Source organism: Cricetulus griseus, chromosome 7, assembly GCF_003668045.3.
Source record: "Cricetulus griseus strain 17A/GY chromosome 7, alternate assembly CriGri-PICRH-1.0, whole genome shotgun sequence".
Classification (NCBI taxonomy): domain Eukaryota; kingdom Metazoa; phylum Chordata; class Mammalia; order Rodentia; family Cricetidae; genus Cricetulus; species Cricetulus griseus.
The window spans coordinates 108,207,502-108,225,159 of NC_048600.1; the positions used below are offsets into that span (position 1 = coordinate 108,207,502).

Consider the following 17,658-nt stretch of genomic DNA (forward strand, 5'->3'; position numbering starts at 1 on the left):
ACCAGTCTCATTTCATCTATTTACTGTGGATGTCACTGTCACCATCCCAGCCACTGGGAGGGGCACACGGCTTTAACCCCTGTGTGCTGAGGGGAAGGGTGAGGCATTGAAATTACAAAACTGGCTATGTACATAGAATGTTCTAGGGATGAGTCACCTGTGCACACGTTGTGAGCACGGGGGTGGGGTGGGGTGGGGTCTAAAGCTCAGGCAGGATGGGGGGGGTGTACACTCGGCAGGGGAGTGCACATGTGAGGACATGCTGGACCAGGGTTTAGGAAGTGGCACAAACATTGCCAAGATTGATCGATCGTCTTGGAGTCCTGGTGGGGCAGGTTACTTCTCAGCCTTCCCAGGTGCCGCTACTTTAGAAGTGGGCCTTGGGTAAGAATGACTTCCCACTCTCATCTCAAGTTCCCAGTTGCAACCTTAATGTCCAGGGTATTGACAGAGAAAGGCTGCAGGACCAGGGTCAAGGGTGCACCCTCTCTCTCCATCTTTTCTCCAGACCTGAGGGCACTCCACCCTTCTTAACATCAACAAAGGACACAGCCCAGTATACCTGTACAGGGTGTGGGAATAAGGCAAGCAGGGCAGCCACTCGGAAGGCCAGGACTATGCAGGCAGTGACGGGGACCCAGGGTCTCTGGTAGAAAATTGACAGCTCTGGTCTTGTGAGAACTGCCGTGGAGAAGTGTCTCTGGGGTACCCCATCAGATACAGCCATCCCCAACCCTCAAGCATCACCATGGAGACCAGGCTCCACAGAAACTCCCTAGGTTTCTCTGTAGAGACAGATTGGCACTTAGAGACCACCACAGATGGGTCACTGAGATTTCTACAAAGACAGACCTGGCCATTAGGGAGACCCAGCTTCACCCTCTGTACCCCAGGGGATAGGGAAGGTCCCTGTGGTGGCTGGATTCAGAGGTGGCAGCATCCTCCCAGGTGCCAGGGAGAGAAGGCCCCTAGCTGACCCGATACGTGGATGTGTTCTTGGGCTCCGTGCTGGGCACACACCAGTCACCGGCCTCCTGGATGGTCTGGTAGTGGCGCCAGGCAGACTTGTTGTAGACAGGCAGACGCTCCACTGAGTCCGTGGACAGGGCCTAGGGAGCACTGCCATCAGTTTCCTTCTTTCCCAATCCTCAGCACACTACCCCTTCCCACTGGGCCCTGATGCTCTCCACCCCTAGTATCCTAACCCATGTCCAAGTCAGCCCCATAACCAGACCCACAAAAACCCCTAAAAGGGTCTGAACCTTCTGTATCTTTCTCTGGTCCATTCCAGAAAGCTGTTCCCTCAAAAGTCAGGGAGGTAAAAAGAAGAGAGGGGGAAGGTTGGGCTGGGTGGCCTCTATTAATCACCAAGGCATTCCCTCTCAATGAAAGGCCAAGTTACAGCACTTGAGGAACCAAGGCTCAGCTCTGAGTCTGGAGCCAGGATGAGGGATTGGTAGAAACCTGCTAGCAGCAAACTTGCCCCCAGTGGGCCTCACCTTGAGATATATGACAGCATCTGTCCCAAAGCCCTCCATAGAGAAGAGCTGCAAGTCTCCTTGGAAGTACTTGGCGTAGAGGCGGGAAATGGGGAGTCCATACCCAAAGCCAGCCTGCAGACAAGCCACAGGTCATAAAGTGAGCCAGGGATGCCTGACTAGGGACAGGCAGGAGTGCTGGAGCAGGGGTGGAGAAGGGAATTCCTGGAGCAGATGAGAGTAGGTGGTAGGCAAGGGAATTGCAGAGAAAGCGGGGAGGAAAGCTGGACAGGGGAGCTCTACCCATGAGCTCCTTAGAGCCCCATGAGCTCCTTAGAGCCCATTCCGATATTTTTTCTTCTTTCTTTCTTTCTTTCTTTTTCTTTTTCTTTTTTTTTTTTTGTGTGTGTGTGTGTGTGTTTGTGTTTTGAGACAGGGTTTCTCTGTGGCTTTGGAGACTGTCCTGGAACTAGCTCTTGTAGACCAGGCTGGTCTCAAACTCACAGAGATCCCCCTGCCTCTGCCTCCCGAGTGCTGGGATTAAAGGTGTGCGCCACCACCGCCCAGCTAGAGCCCATTCTGTAAGCACAGGACTGCCTAGTCCATGGGAGGTGGGACAAAGGTGCCAGCAAATGAGCAATGCAGCAGAGAAAGAGGGAAGAGAGAGCAATGCGGACAAGCGACAGCTAAGCCATGGGCAGATGATCAGCAGGAAGGAGCTATTAGCAGCAGGAGGCTGTCACCACACAACCACTGCGGGGGTGGGGGATGTGGAGTATGCTTGGGAGTTAAGAAAGCAGGAGACAGGGAGACTGGAAGAAGTCATCTTACCAGTGGGGTACCCCCAGTGCCAGGCTGGGGTGTGGGGGCTGTGGAGTACATGTAGCTGAAGAGCCTCTCAATCTTCCTCAAGGGGACACCCCCACCTCGGTCACTCATCTGGGAGACAAGGGACATGTGAGATGCCTTCCAGGGTTATCTTCACTCCTCACCCTAATCCCCATGACCTCCCATGGTCAGGTCAAGGGTCACATACTTTGATGGACAGATCTTCTTCACCCAAGGCTACCATAATCTTGATAGGAGGGAGGGTGAGGCTGGACTCGTGGCTCTCCACCGTGGCCCGCATGGCATTCTGGGGAAAGTATGAAGGACACAGTAAGGGAAGCGCTGCTAAGGTTGAGGGCCGAGGGCTGACCCTCCCAGCCTCCTGAGAAGGGCAGCCTTCTTACCTTGAAGAGCTCAAAGAGCATGTGGTAGAGGTGGGAGGGGACGTAGACCATGTGAATGGGCTGGTTGGCATTGGTGGCTGTGGAAGTCAAGAGCACAGCAAGGTAACCTTCCACAATCCTATCTACGGTGCGGGTGTGACCCTGCAGCCCTTGTTCCTTCAGAGCAGCCAGCCCTCCCTCTCTCCCTCCCTCCTTCCCTCTCTCCCTCCCTCCCTCCCTTCCTCTTCCCCTAGCGTGAGGCTGTGTGCCTTCCAAGCTGCCATAGCTAGTAATACTTGGACAGTACAAGTTCACTCTGATATTCTCAGCTCCCTGGGGAGCGAGTACTGGCTCTGACCACTCCACCTGGGGCTGGCCACCCAAAAGCATCTCTCTCTCTCTCTCTCTCTCTCTCTCTCTCTCTCTCTCTCTCTCTCTCTCTCTTTCCGAGACAGGGTTTCTCTGTGTAGCTTTGGAGTCTATCCTGGCATTCGCTCTGAAGACCAGGCTGGCCTCGAACTCACAGAGCTCTTCCTGCCTCTGCCTCCCGAGTGCTGGGATTAAAGGCGTGCGCCACCAATGCCCGGTCCAAAGGCATCTCTTAATTAAGCCACTGCATTCTGGGGAGGTGTCCCTGTTCACATCACTCTCCCTGGCCTTTGTCCTCTGGCCCCACCCACATCATGTCCTTTACTTACTCACTATGTTCACTTATAAGGACAATGACATCAGCCTGTCACCTACGAGGCTCTGAAATTACATGTTCAGTGGTTAACTGTTACAGTTCCCAACCGCCCCAGCACCAAGAATGTCAGCTCTGTGAGGGCAAGAGCTTGCCTATCTTTTTTACATGATGCAAGTGCTAAATAATAAGCAGTTTTCCAATAAATTAATAATTTACAATGGCTCCCCTCTAGGGGAGCCTGGCCCTCCAGCTCCCCTACTCTGGTCTGTCCCCATTGCTCTGAAACACATGCACACTAAGTATATGCGAGCACACACACACACACACACACACACACACACACACACACACACACACACACACACACACCCTCATTTGCTTACCATTAACTTCCTGGATCTCTAGATCAGGTGAAGCCATGTAGTATTTGTCACACAGGAGCTTGGCCATGTCATAGGCATCTGAGAGGAGAGGGAACCACTCAGGTTATGGGTGGCTGACCCGGCATGCACTGACATTGGGCATCACCAACATGAAACCCATGGGGACATGCCCGTCCCCCACCACCACCATCCACTGGGAATGGGTCATCCTCTGGCCAGGTTATCTGGGAGGGAGGGGTCTCTGGAGCTCCTTTTTGGGCCAGGCCTATGGTGGGGGCTCACCTTTTACCACATCAGACACGCTGCAGTTAGGGTCAATGCTGCCAATGTGTTTGGGGTGAGCTGGGTTGGTACTTCCATCAAAGATGAGGGCTGTGGGCAGAGAGAAGGGCACTGTTGATTAGTTCACAGGACCTAGCCCTCTGTCTTTCTAAACGTCCTGCCCTTCACTTATCTGTAAGCCTCTGTACACTCCATGCTAATCATGCCCCCAAGTCCTGTCTTCCCCCTAGTTCAGGCCTCCCCAGGACTCCGCATCCCGCAACACTCCTCCATAGGCGTCTCCCACACCACGCCCTGCTACATGTACTTATTTATTTATTTATCTATTTTTTATTTTGTTTTTTCGAGACAGGGTTTCTCTGTGTAGCTTTGGAGCCTATCCTGGCAATCGCTCTGTAGACCAGGCTGGCCTCGAACTCACAGAGGTCCGCCTGTCTCTGCCTCCCGAGTGCTGGGATTAAAGGCATGGGCCATCACTGTCTGGCTTATATTTATTTACTTATTTTAATTTTTTTTAACAAAGTCTCACCATGTAGGTAAGCTTGGCGTCAAACATATAATCCTCCTGTCTCAGCATCCCAGGTGCTGGGATTGAAGGCATGTGCTTCCCACACCTGACTTAAGCCAGTAACTCTTCAGTTCCTGAATGGTACTTGGGCCTCTGGGCACAGTGGCTGAAGTGGGGAGCCCTGCTTCCTTCCCTGTCAGGGGTGGTGCCCCTTCCTGGCATGCCCTACCAGGACCCCTTGCCCTCCCTCTCCGAGGCAGCCAGAGCTCACTGTGCTGGTTGATGAGCATGCGGATGGAGATCCGGCTGAGGTAGAAGCGGTCCAAGAAGTACTGAATGTTCTGGTTGGACACCGGGTCATCGCCATAGGTGTCCTTGTACTCCAGCACTCCCTGTGCCATGGTGGGCACTACGTCATTGTGCCGGTTCCGGATGGTGACCAGGGCATCGGTGAACCTTCCGAGAATGCAGTCATCTGTCCCTACCCAGTCTCAGGCTTGGGGGTACCCCTGATTCTCTTTATTCCAACTTCCTTTCAGTTCCCCAATTTTCTCTATCCTCCCCAGCCCCACGGAGACACGGTGCTCACTCACCGTAAGCCCACCCTTATTCTCCAGCTGCCCATCCATCTTCCTGCTTACCGCTAAAGCTCCCAGTCCCTCTGAAAGTCTGTTTCTGAGGGCAGGGTACTGATAATTGGACTCTGCATCTCTCCCCTCTGACCAGGATTTCCCAGAAATAGCCTGTCTCCCCCTTTATCCCCTGCACCCAGCTGGCATTCCATCCTTGGGGCCCTGACTGAGATACCCTTGCCTTCTTGTCCCTGAAGAGGGTGCTCACTCACTGGCTTAGTGTCCGGTGATCCTCTGGATCCTTGTCCAGGAATTCCATGATGTCCAGCAGACTCTGGACATACCTGTGTGAGAGAAGGGGCCAGCTGAGACTACACGATGCTCCCTCCCACACCCTCAGATGCAGAGAGCTGAACCCGCTGACAATCAACACCCCATTTTATTGGCTCTAGGTCTCCCTGACAACGTAGTAAGTTGTACAAGGAAACCCCAAATCTGCTAGTGCTCTCACAGCAGATTCTTTGCTTCAGAATCCTATAGCAGCAACCTTAGGAGGGACCAGAAATTACCCCCTCTTAGAGGATAGAACAGTGGACTGAGGCCCAACTGTACCAAAGACCACAGTAACAGAGGACTCAGACATCTACCTGCCTTGTTGAGCAATGTTATAGACACCTCCCACAAGGGGCTAAAGCTCCCATAAGTGGACTATGAAGGCAGCTGGCAGGCTAGCTTCTCCCAGGGCCTCTCCCACAGTGATCTGGAACCTGCCTAGGGAACCCCAGTTTATAAAGGTCAGTATGTGTGGCTAGCACATAGGTAGGGCCAGGGAGGCTCACTCTGCCCTGCAATGAGCAGGGTGGTTGTGAGTGGGCCCTGCTGTCTGTTCCACCTATAGGCTTGGCCAGAGGGGCAGGATCTCCTCTCCAACTAGGAAAGGTTAGAAAACAAAGCAGAGCCAGTGTATTGAGCTTTTACATGTAATGTTGGTCTGCCTGTGGCAATAGATGGTGCCAGTGTGGTACCACTGACCCCTTGTCCCACCGAGCATATGCCCAGCCTGTGTCTTGTTCTGGAAAGGTCCAAGTACCAGCCTCCCTCTGTTCCCTATGGCAAAAACACTTCTGGCCTGAAGACGTGCAGGGCTACTTGGAGTCCTGTCAGGACTGCTCCTGAGGTCTAGCAGTGTCTCTAGAAGAGATGCTATGTTGGGACCTATTCCAAAGCACTCAGAACTCTAACAAGAGAGGCAGGAACGAGCCCTGGCACACTGTCCTGGGTCCCCAGAACTCCTGCTATTTACAGGGTTCCCACCACTCAGGTTCTCACCTTAGCCTCTATTCATGTTCTCTTCTGTGTAGAAAACCCTTCTCTCTGCATCACACAACTGACAGCAAGGAAGAGCTGGTTCTGCTGGGTTCTAGTGTGGCCCCGTGAAAGCTATGGCACTTCTCTGGGGTTGTTTCTTCACCAAAAAGGTGGAAGTTCTTTTTGTTTGTTTGTTTTTGCTTTTGTTTTTTGCGACAGGGTTTCTCTGTGTAGCTTTGGAGACTATCCTGGAACTCGCTCTGTAGACCAGGCTGGCCTAGAACTCACAGAGAGCTGTCTGCCTCTGCCTCTGCCTCCCAAGTGCTGGGATTAAAGGTGTGTGCTACCATCTCCCATCTTGGAAGTTCTTATCCTTACTTCCCACTGCACACTCTGAATGCTGGTGGTTTCAAACCCATCACCAGCTGAGCATAGCCACTCAGTTTCACTACTGGTTACGCTTTAGGCTATGAGTCATGCAGTGTTTTAGGCTACCCTGCACTGGGAGTAGGAACAGGCTCAGTCTGGCACTCCTCTCTGTCCTTCCTAACCAGAACCTAGCACGAGGCCTGTGGGAGTTCTCTTCTTGCTCATTAGTAAGAATAGGATGGATGAAGAGACCAGCTTTCTGCCAGATTGCTTTCACCCCCCACCTACAGCAGACTTCTACATTGGAAGGACCTTAGTCTCCTTAGAGAGGCATGACAGCTGACATTCACTGAGCTCCTGCTATGGCCTGGCCACTTCTGCCTACCTGGGCTCAGAGGCCACACACTCAGGGCCTCTAATCACTAGTAGAAAAAGGCACTTTGGAGGGAGAGGGGACTTGGGAGAGAAGCTACAAGTCTGAGTGTATGGGAGAGGGAAGGAACAGTTAGAAGGTAGGGCTACATGACCGCTGCTCAAGATCCAAAGTGGGTGGGGACAGAAGGGTCAGAGGCAGGAGGCTGAGCATGCCCTGAGGTAGAAATGGGCAGGGTCCCAGTTTCAAGAATAGGCAGGGCTGTGCAGTGAGCTTCCAAGGGAAGAGGTGGAATCGGTTACACGTCCATGGCCATGGAACAAAGGACACCTGGACATATTGACAAAGGTAGTAGTACTGTTGGGGTTGCTGTGGGGACACTGTGGAGACTCACATCCCTGTTTGCCCCTAAAGAGCCATTCCTACAGGGAAGTGATGCTAGGTATGGTCCTATGACTCAGGGGAGAACATGGGAAGCTTTTGCTCAGGGCCCTTGGTCTAGCCCTGAGGTACCATGGGCCCAGTCTTCCACATTACCTGGGATAGAGCTGGATCCTCCAGAGAGAGAGACACCAGAATGGTGCTATGTTGACTCTTGGGTAGCCCCTCTCCAGAGCCAGGGAAAGGCAGAGGCAGACTAAAGGCAAAGTGTGCATCCCAGTCTGGAGGGGAAGGCCCATGTCCTCCTTGGTAAAATCTAGTGATTCCACCCCCCCCCACAAGATAACACAGAGACACACTCCCCAGCCCCTAGACAATACCCTCCAGGGAGTGGAATGCAAGCATGAGGGGAGAGGCAGGCAATAGAGGGAGGAGGGCATGCAGCACCTGCAAGTAGTGTGTGGGAGTGGAGGGATGGCTGAGCCAAGAGAGTAAGTGTGAAGAATATGTATCCGTGGGTATGGACCAGCATCCATAGCTGCTGGGGAGAAGGGTGTGTGTGAATCAGGCCATGCCACATGAGGAGGATGGCTATTGGCATGAAGGGAGAGAGTAGACGTCTGGAGTCACTCTGTGAATGGGCAGCAGGCTTGGATTTGGACATGGGCTGTTCCCGAAGGCCACTGGGATGCACCAGCCCAAATGCAGAATGGGGTTCACAGCAGGAGGCTCGGGGTGGGGTAGGACTTAGCTTTAAAAAAATATGCCTTGGGGGGGGGGCTGGAGAGATGGCTCAGCAGTTAAGAGTTCTTCCAGAGGATCCGGGTTCAACTCCCAGCACCCACATGGCAGCTCACAACTGTCTGTAATTCCAATTCCAGGGGATCTGAACCTTCACACCAATGCATTTAAAATAAAGTTAAATAAATTAAAAAAAAATAAAAAATGCCTTGGAGATCACTACCTGTGGGACTGACTACTCATCAGCTACTAGGCATGGGCCAGGAGGGACAGTCTGGCTTCCTGCAGGCTCCACCTCTTGTTGGTGGGCCTTCTGCCCCTTATACTGATCAGGACCAGCTGGCTTTTGGAAGTGGGGATCTTCATAGGCAAGGCCTGGGGTCCACACACTTTGTGGACAACCCAGGAAGTGGGTGAGAGGGTGCTGTCCATCCACACACATCCATCCCTGCCTACTGAATCAGCCCCTCCACACACTTCTTCCAACTCCACAAATCTCAGTGACAGGGGTTGACTCTCTGGCTGTGTTTCCTCAAGGCACCTCCTCACCTATCCAAGCCTCTTCGGGTGGTCTTTCTCCTGAGAGGAACCAATGGAAACCCCTCTGGACCCTGGTAGCACCAGGAGACCTATCATTCCTGTAGGTGAGCCCTACTTCCCCACAGACTTGCATGGGAATGTGGAAATCTATGGCATAACCCACATAAAGCCTTTTACCTGTCCCTTCCCAAACGCAGCTTCCAAAACCCGTGACCTGGGTTCGAATCCCAGGTCCACCACTACTCCCTAACTGACCTTAGCCAAGGCTCCCCACTTCCTGAGCCTCCATCTCTCATCTGGGGATGGTGAGGAGACTCACTTGCTAGTCACTGTATCTGAGCCAGCATACAGAACAGCCCCTGATGCTCCAGAGCCCTCAGGTACGTTGTCCATTTGGCATACCCCTTGTCCTCATTGCTGCATCACCTCTGGAACCTCTGACATAATTATATCACCTTTGACCTACAGGTGTGGCTGCCCAGAAGCATGGGGCCATGGCTGGTACTGTCCAAATTCAAGATGTGTGTGCTGGCTAGTTTTATGTCAACTGGACACAAACTAGGGTCACTGGAGAGGAGGGTGCATCAACTGAGAAAATGCCTCCATAACATTGGACTGTAGGGATTTTTTTAAATTAATGGTTGATGATGCTCATTGTGAGCACCCTGGGCTGGTGGCCCTGGGTTCTATAAGAAAGCAGGCTTAGTAAGCCATGGAGGTGCAAGCTAGTCCTGACTCCCTTCAGTGGTAGACTGTGATGTGGAAATGTATACCAAATAAACCCCTTCCTTTCTTTCTTTTTTCTTTTGGGGCGGGGGGTTCCAGACAGGGTTTCTCTGTGGCTTTGGAGGCTGTCCTGGAACTAGCTCTTGTAGACCAGGCTGGTCTCTCGAACTCACAGAGATCTGCTTGCCTCTGCCTCCCGAGTGCTGGAATTAATGGTGTAATGGTGTGTGCCGCCACCGCCTGGCCAATAAACCCTTTCTTTCCCAAGTTGCTTTTGGTAGTGGTGTTTCATCACAGCAGTGGTAACCCTAACAAAGACAACATGTTTCACTCTCAGTAATACGGGACCCTGAGACTTCACTATACAGGCCAGGAAGCTGAGCCCAAGAAAGGCCACATTGTTGTGTATCTGTGAAGACTCTAAAGTCACAAGTGTCATTCATGCTGTTGCCAAGCCTAGGGGGGTATCCCCACCTTCTAGTAACCACCAAAATATGGCCTCATTACTCCAAGTCTGAGCAGCTAAAAGAGTTGATGAGGTTTGTTTTGAACCGGGAATTCACCATTTCAAGCTCCAGCCGAGGTCTTCTGTGCTCGATTAACTACGGCCATGTATTATAGTTATGCTGCCAACAGCCTCCTCCCTTGTGTCCCCGTGGGAGGTTCTGCTCTATACTCGTCAGACTCAGACTAGTGGCCCTCTTTCCAGGCTACCTGTGAAGTCAAGTTGCCTTCTTGTGAAGGCCCTGCCCACCCCACCATCCCACTACCCCAGCCACCTAGAGTTTATCCTAGAGGCAGAGGACTACACTGTTTTAGAGAAAAACACCCCAGCTCTATGAACAAGTCCTTCCTGCTCTCCCATTTAAGCTCCTCTTGCTGCAGCTGAGGCCCACTGGCTCTGTAAGCCCGTTCAGCATCTCTCTTTAGTATATCAAGAAGACTGACCACCCACCCCCTTGGCATACTCCTGGATGCTGAACCATGCACTGGGGAAGTGTTTTCTCTGACTTGGCCTCTCCCTGCTGTGTCTTGGCATTCCTTCCAAGTTTTGAGAGACGAATAAGTCAGACTAAGCCCCATGATGTCTCACAGACTCCCAGGAAGGGGAGTCACAGGCAGTCCTGCAACCCCCTGCCCTCCTCTTGCTCTCCACATGTCACCCTCCCTGACTGCCTCAGAACAGTGTCTTGGGAGGGGTCTGAGAAGGCCTGTCATGAAGTCAGGGACCAGCTGGTGAGTCAGCCAAGCCAGTCAGCCGGACAGGCTGGAGGAGGGCTGGGAGAACAGATGGTACCTTCTGTTTCCTCCCCACAGCTCTGCCACCCTGTAGTAAGACATGCAGATTGGCTCAGAGGTCCTGGACCTCCTGGTGCAGGGCTCAGTGATGGGTGACCTAGTTGGGTTACCTGAAAAATCAAACGCTGCCCTCAACCCACCCACTCACCTTCTCAGTTACGCTCACAGCCCCACCTTTCTTTCTAGCTTTGGAGTATCCAAATCCTTCTGTGTATCCATTTCAATTTTTCCATTTGTTTTGTTTTTGAAAACATGTCTCACTATGTTTCCTAGGCTGGTCTTGAACTCCTGAACTCATTATCTTACTGCTTCAACCTCCCAACCACTGGGAAAACAGGTATTGCCTCCACCCTGCTCGTTTTCTCCATGACTTCAGTCGCATGCACTGTGCACCTGGCCTTGTGTATACAATCCTGCCTGTTCCTGGAGAGTGCTTCTCTAGAATAAGCCAGGGAGATGCATATCCACACACAGTCTCAACGCTGGAAGGGCACCAAAGAACTGCAGGACACCCTAGTGGGGACTGGTGGGAAAGAGGGGAATGGTGGACGTGAGCTATCTATATGTTTGTGTTTTACAAGTGTCAGAATGGACATGTTACACTTCTGCAGCGGGGGAGGTCATAATCAACGTCATTTCGTAAACAAACCAACAAACAAACAAGCTCTAACTTGCTCATGGCTACTCCACATGTTTGCACCGCACTTTGTTTGCCCTGGCTTGGCAGAATTTCATTTCCCAGGAACACCATGGGCTCCTCGTGGGAAACGGCTGCTGTGTCTTTGTGTTTGTGTGTGTATGTGACACCGAGACTGAACAACTGCTTTACCACTGACCTTTGTTTATTTTGTCCCAGCCCTTTGTTTATTTTGAGATGGGGTCTCACTAAATTCCTCAGGCTGACCTCAAAACCATTATTGCCCTACTTTAGCCCTTGAGCTGGGATTACAGGCCTGCACCATGAGTGCTGCCTAAGGCTGTGGCATGCTGGGCAAAGTCATGTTTTATCGCTGAGCTACATAGTCAGCTGCTGCCATTTGCATAGACACAGGACAGTGTTGGGTCCATAGGTATGACACAAGCTCCCAAGCCCCACGTTGTAAATCTTGAAGACTAGGTTTTTGTCCAGTTGCTACAAAAGTCTATTGATGACCAGCCAGGGACATGCCCAGGAACAGACACACCTTTGTTTATGTTTCCTGTGTGGCTACTGGCCTCCAGTTACCCAGCTCTAGACAGAGTTCTGTGCCTACGGCTACCTGGAGTAAACTTTTGATCCTTGCCCTTAGAACTCTTTGGGAAGGAACTGTATTGTCTGTGTTTAATACAGTGCTTCCCCAATATTCAAGACAGTTAGATAACTGTCTTGCCACTTGGATAGCTGCATCGTCATCTTGTTTCCTGTTTTCCCAAGTTACCTGGACAAACAGGAGCTTGGGCTCCAGGAGCAGGCCAAGGGTTACTGCTGACACTAGCATGACTTTTGTTCTTGACTGTGAAAACTGCACTTTCTTAGATGGACCCTAGTTACCCAGAGACAGCAGGATGATGAGACACAGACTGAACTTGACCTTTGTCCCTGTCCAAGCTGAGGATTCCCACATGATCCTGGGCAACTCCCCAGTCGCTTGGAGCCCCTGTGCTTTGCCTCTGTCTTAGCCTTGGACCCAAGAACTGAGGAACAGGGAGATAAGGAAGGGGGTCTTACCAGCTCTGCACCAGCTGCACTGAGGGGGTGCCCAGCACTCTGTCGGGAAGCAAGTTAATCTCTTTCATGATGTTGGCCAGGCGCACAGGCAGCTCCTGCCTAAGGAAGGTGAAGGAAGTTTTCTCGCAGGCATTGCTGGATCCTGAGGGTAAAAGAGGGGTCAGTCAATAGCTGCAAACCACCAGAACTGGCACACACGTGGAGACTGGGAATGACCAAGTGACCTATCCATGGCACACAGTAAGGCAGCCCTCGTAACACTGCAGTGCTTGAGCCTTCCCAGGGACCCCGCCACCTAGCTTGGCACTTCAGGAGCAGTATCACCTGTGACTGACCCTCAGCTAAAACCCCACTTGTCTTTAACCAGGGAGACAAGATGTTTCTAGGGCTCATTCTGAACTGTTCTGGCCTAAGTCACCTCAATTTTCTTCTCATCCCTCTAGGTAGGCACTGATTCCAGGGTACTGGGGGCAGGGGAAGAGGTCCCTAAGAAATCCTTCCCTCCCTGGGGTGCTGTGACTAGATTCCCAGGACTGCAGGAACTCAGTTAATAACCCTAAGGCAGCCCATCTCATCCAGGCTGATGAGACAGATGGATGCCAATGTAGAATTGGCCATGTTTAATGACCATCTGTGAAGCAAATGGGGACCTTGGTCCAGGGTCAAGAGGAACAGGCAGTGGAGGAATGAGTAGTGTTAGTCTAGAGACAGGAGACCTAGGACCGAGACTATGCCTTGCTTCTGTCACCAAGGGTAGGTCACCATCCTTTTGAGGGATGTTTTCTCCATATAGGTAGACTGGACTACTGCAAGCCTTTCCAGCTGTGACACTTTGCTGGGGCTTTAGAGTGGGCCCTGAAGGATTTCCCACACACGAAAAGCTCAAGACTCCAACAGAACAAGGAGAAACAAAGGCACAGCCTGGAAAACAAGTGCCCAAATCTTGTCTGCCACCTCCCTATCTTCCTGTCTGTGACGCAGCTGTAACCTAAGCCAACTCTTGAAAGACCTGGACCCACTCCTGATCACCAGCTGGCACATGGGAATGCCATGTAGACAGACAGGGACACACTTGGCACAGCTTTCTCCTGCCCCAAAGCTACCTCGACACCCAGAACACTGGTAGTGGGTGATCTTCAGAAACCCAGGGACAGCCATAGGAGAGTATAAGCCACCTGACTACCTCATGGTAACTTGGGCTGTGCCCAGCTAGGAACTGGCTGCCGAGCCAGAATGGATTTGATCTTCAAGTGTCCTTGCCCAGTGGGCAGCTGCAGTGGGTGGAGGCTCCCCAATCAGGGGAGCTCCTGTCAGCACCTCCTACTTAGAGGGCCCCCTTCCCAGCTGCCCTGGGATTTCTCTCTCACTCAGCTCAAAAGTACCCCACTCTCATGCACAGCACCGGTCTTCTAGATGATTGGATCTCCCTGGCACTCCCAGTAGCAGGTCCCATTTACTCCTGTCAGTAGCCACGATCTCCCATTAGCTCTATCATGTCTGGATGAGGCCCTATAACCTCGCTGCCTCTTACTCTCCATGACCCCTCCCAACGCTTCCCCCGAGCCCCCATTCTTAGTAACTGTGTGAAGGGGGCACCCTTTAACTCTTTCTGGGCAGCCAGGCTTGCCTCGCCATTTACCCGTTCCTGTCCATACTCTTCCAAGTCAACCCTCCTGCCGCCACCCAGAACCTCTTCCTCGAACGTTAACCTGTCATTGCCAGGGTCTCCTCCTCCGCGCCTACCGCCCCCGGTGCCCACCTACGATGACTCCGTACCGAAGTCTAGAAACTGCTTCATGGACAGCGGGGACGGGGAGAACTTGCTGAAGTGCTCGATGTACTTGGGCGCCCCTGCTAGGGACGCATTCTTCAACAGTGCCCGGATCCAGCGCATCGCGACGGCGCCCGCGGCTTCGGCTCGGCTGCCACTGCTGTCCCGGGGCTGGAGGTGCTGGCACCGGCCCTCCGCTTGGCCCAGCTCGGCCGGGAGACGCGCTTCGGCCACCTCCTCCCTATCCCTGCCCTGGCTGAACCTCCAACGTCCAGCCAATCGGTTTGTCCCTGCGCCCTGACGTCGCCAATGGCCGCGCACAAACAACTCCGGGATAACCAATAGCCTTGCGCTTCGACACGTGGCTCTTCTCGGGGCCCACCCCCTTAACCGTGTAGGTGCTGGAGGTGGCCTGTTGTTTTCCGCCGCTGAGCTCAAGTCCCGCCTCCAGTTGCTAACTCCCCTAGACTTCTAAGGGGCGAGACCTGCGTTAACCCTTTCTTTCCCAGAGTCCCGCTAACCCTTCGGTTGGCCTTCTACTCTTTTGCGTTTCCTTGGATTCTTCCCCCGGCCTCCTTCACGCTCCCTCTCCTTTAACTCTTTCTTCCCCGCCTTGCCCCTTTCCTAAAGGCACCTGTTCCACCTGTCTTGATGTTCACCTGTTCTGCCATAGGAGCTCTTGGTAGTTTTCCATTCCTACGATGGACCCAGAATGAACACTTGCGAAATTTGGAACCAGGATGCAAGCTTATACTATATCCTACATGCCTGGAACCCTCTAGCTTCTATAAATATCCAAGTGGCCCAAGAAAAGGCGGCGTTTTCTTTTTCACGTGAAAAACACCCAAAATTGGGGTGGGAGTGTAGCCCCGAGGGTCTGGTACTTGCTTAGCATGCATGTAGCCTTATATTGACCTCTGTCACTTGAAAAACAACAACAAAAACACCCCGAGCCAAATCCCTCAGGACTAGCAGAGCCAGAGGCAGGTACTAATTTTAGGAAGTTTCGTTGTATTATTACCTAGCTCGTTTGACTAAACAAAAACCTTGAACGTCTTGCAAACCACCCAAGAAGGCAACCTTCTGTGTACCTAGCCTGAGAAGGCAACCATCTGTGTGTCTGGCTTCCTTATTACAAGTATCTTAGGAGCTAAGGAGCTCAATATTCCTAACAGCCGGAGCCTCTTCCCTGCAAAACGCCATGCGCCCCCTTTTGGTAGACCGTGGTGTGTTTCCTACTCTGCAGGTCTGCATGGGGTTCCTTAGTTCTTTGCTTATTGACCCACCCTTGCCACACCCCTGCTAAGGGATGAGCTTTGTTCCAAAACACAGGCAGGATCAATGCACTGGCCTTTAGTAGGGCCTGGTGTTACTCTTGGAGGCAGGAGGCAGGAGGATTTCAGTTCAAGGCCCACATGAGGTAGAGTAAATTCAAGTACAGCTGGGGTAATTTAATGAGATCTCAAAAGTGAGAGGAGGAACTGGAGCTGAGGTGGTAAGGTAACTCACTGGTAGAGTGTTTTCTAGGATGTGCAAGACTGGTTTTAACCTCCCCCCACTCCCCTACACACACATTGCAAATTACAGCAGTAAATAAACAACTATAGCCAAGACAAAACAAAGCTTCATTGTGGAAAGTGTAATGCTGTGTGCCAGGCACTATTTGCCTGGATTATCTCCTTTAATTTTTTGTCTTGTTTTGTGTTTTGAGACAGAGTTTCTCTGTCCTGGAACTTACTCTGTAGACCAGGCTGGCCTCGAACTCACAGAGATACATCTGCGTCTGCCACCACCACCCGGCTTCTGATTTAATTCTCAAAAAGCTCTATTATATTATTGTTTTCACCATTCTATAGCTAAGAAAACAGATGTCAAGCATTCTCAACTACAAAGCTGACAATGTTGGTTCTCTACTTAGAGTCTTTTCACTTAAAAAAAAAAAAAGCAGTGGGTCATGGTGACGCATGTCTTTAATCCCAGCACTTGGGAGGCAGAGGCAGATGGATCTTTGTGAGTTTGAGGCCAGCCTGGTCTACAAAGAGAGTTCCAAGACAGCCAGGGCTACCCAGAGAAACCCTGTCTTGAAAACAACACAAAGAATCCATAGTCTATATGTATGTGTGCCTAAGTGAGTTTATGTATACCATGAGCACACAGGTGCCTGTGGAGGCCAGCCGATTGCCTGGGATTGGAGTTACAGGTGGTTATGAACCGCCTGATGTTGATGCTGGGAACCTAGTGCAGGTCCTCCGCAAGACCTGTAAACACTCTTAACTGCTGAGCCATCTCTCCAGTTCTGCCTTTCCACTTCTTTCTGGAGCCTTCCCAGTTGTCCCAATGTCTGCTTTGGCTCCATTTGTTAGCCTCATCTTTTCACATTCCCCTGCTCAACTCCCAGCATAATCTACCTGCTGCCTTGACCCAGCCTCTAATTTCCAATTGATTGATAATCCTATCTTTTGGAGGGGGATATTTCTGACTCATTCTTCTTGGCCTCCTGTATCTGTTCTTCAGGTCTCAGCAGCTTGGTCATCTCCTCCAAGAAGCCTTTGATAAGCTCCTGGGCTGGGTGCTGGGCTCCCTACACACCTCCTTAGGACTCCTGATCATGGAAAACATGAGTGCTGATCACACTGAGGATTAGTGCTGATTCATGGGTCTTTCCCCACTGGACTTTAGCTTAGGGAGAGCACAGGTTGTGTCTGACCTAGTCATTGCTTTATCTACAGCCCTGGGCACAGTGCATGGCACATAGCAGAGGCGAAGGGATGTGAAGCAGGCAGAGAGGCCCCAGGACTGTGAGAGAGAATCCCTAGATAGCTACCAGCCTAACAATTAAGAAGCGGTGGATGACACAGGTGAGTGCATTTTCGAGGGTCATGCAGAGTGTATGGGATAACTCTAACTCTCTGACTCTGTTCTGTCTCTCCTCTCCAAAGCCAGTTTGTGCACAAACGTCATATGCCAGCATGTGTGAGAGGATGAGTTCAAAGTCATCCTCAGCTACATAGTGTTCGATCAGCCTGGGCTGCATGAGTCCCATTCTCAACTCCCCTCCCTCCCCATGACCAAATCCAAGCCAGAGCCTAGCAATCGATGGAAGCGATCGATCTCCACATGAACACAACCCAAACAGGCCACAACTCTTGACACACAAAGAAAGCGCTCCCCCTGGAACTGGACTTCCATGAAGTGAACTCCGCACTTGAGTCACATTTCTCCATGCAGGGCTTGCTGCAGGGTGCTAAGTCCATCAAGAGATCAGCTAGGGGAGGTCATCACCCCTCTAGACTGAATGAGTTTAGTCAGGACTAGGGCTGAGG

The 17,658-nt window shown here is 51.9% G+C and overlaps 1 protein-coding gene across 2 annotated transcripts; it reads right to left on the reverse strand.

The window, feature by feature from the left end:
- Nucleotides 1–5: 5 nt before the first annotated feature.
- Pdk2 (pyruvate dehydrogenase kinase 2) lies at nucleotides 6–14,602 on the reverse strand. 2 transcript variants are annotated; one of them, XM_027424291.2, is made up of 11 exons: nucleotides 14,341–14,602; nucleotides 12,565–12,706; nucleotides 5,392–5,463; nucleotides 4,819–5,003; nucleotides 4,040–4,129; nucleotides 3,758–3,835; nucleotides 2,711–2,787; nucleotides 2,515–2,613; nucleotides 2,310–2,417; nucleotides 1,500–1,613; nucleotides 6–1,109 (listed from the first exon to the last, which is right to left on the reverse strand). In XM_027424291.2, the coding sequence occupies exons 1-11, from the start codon at nucleotides 14,456–14,458 to the stop codon at nucleotides 969–971; spliced, it is 1,224 nt and encodes a 407-aa protein (XP_027280092.1). In that variant the 5' UTR covers nucleotides 14,459–14,602; the 3' UTR covers nucleotides 6–968. The 2 variants fall into 2 exon arrangements, with proteins under 2 accessions (XP_027280092.1, XP_027280093.1); XM_027424292.2 differs by having other exon boundaries at nucleotides 14,324–14,571.
- Nucleotides 14,603–17,658: the final 3,056 nt, after the last annotated feature.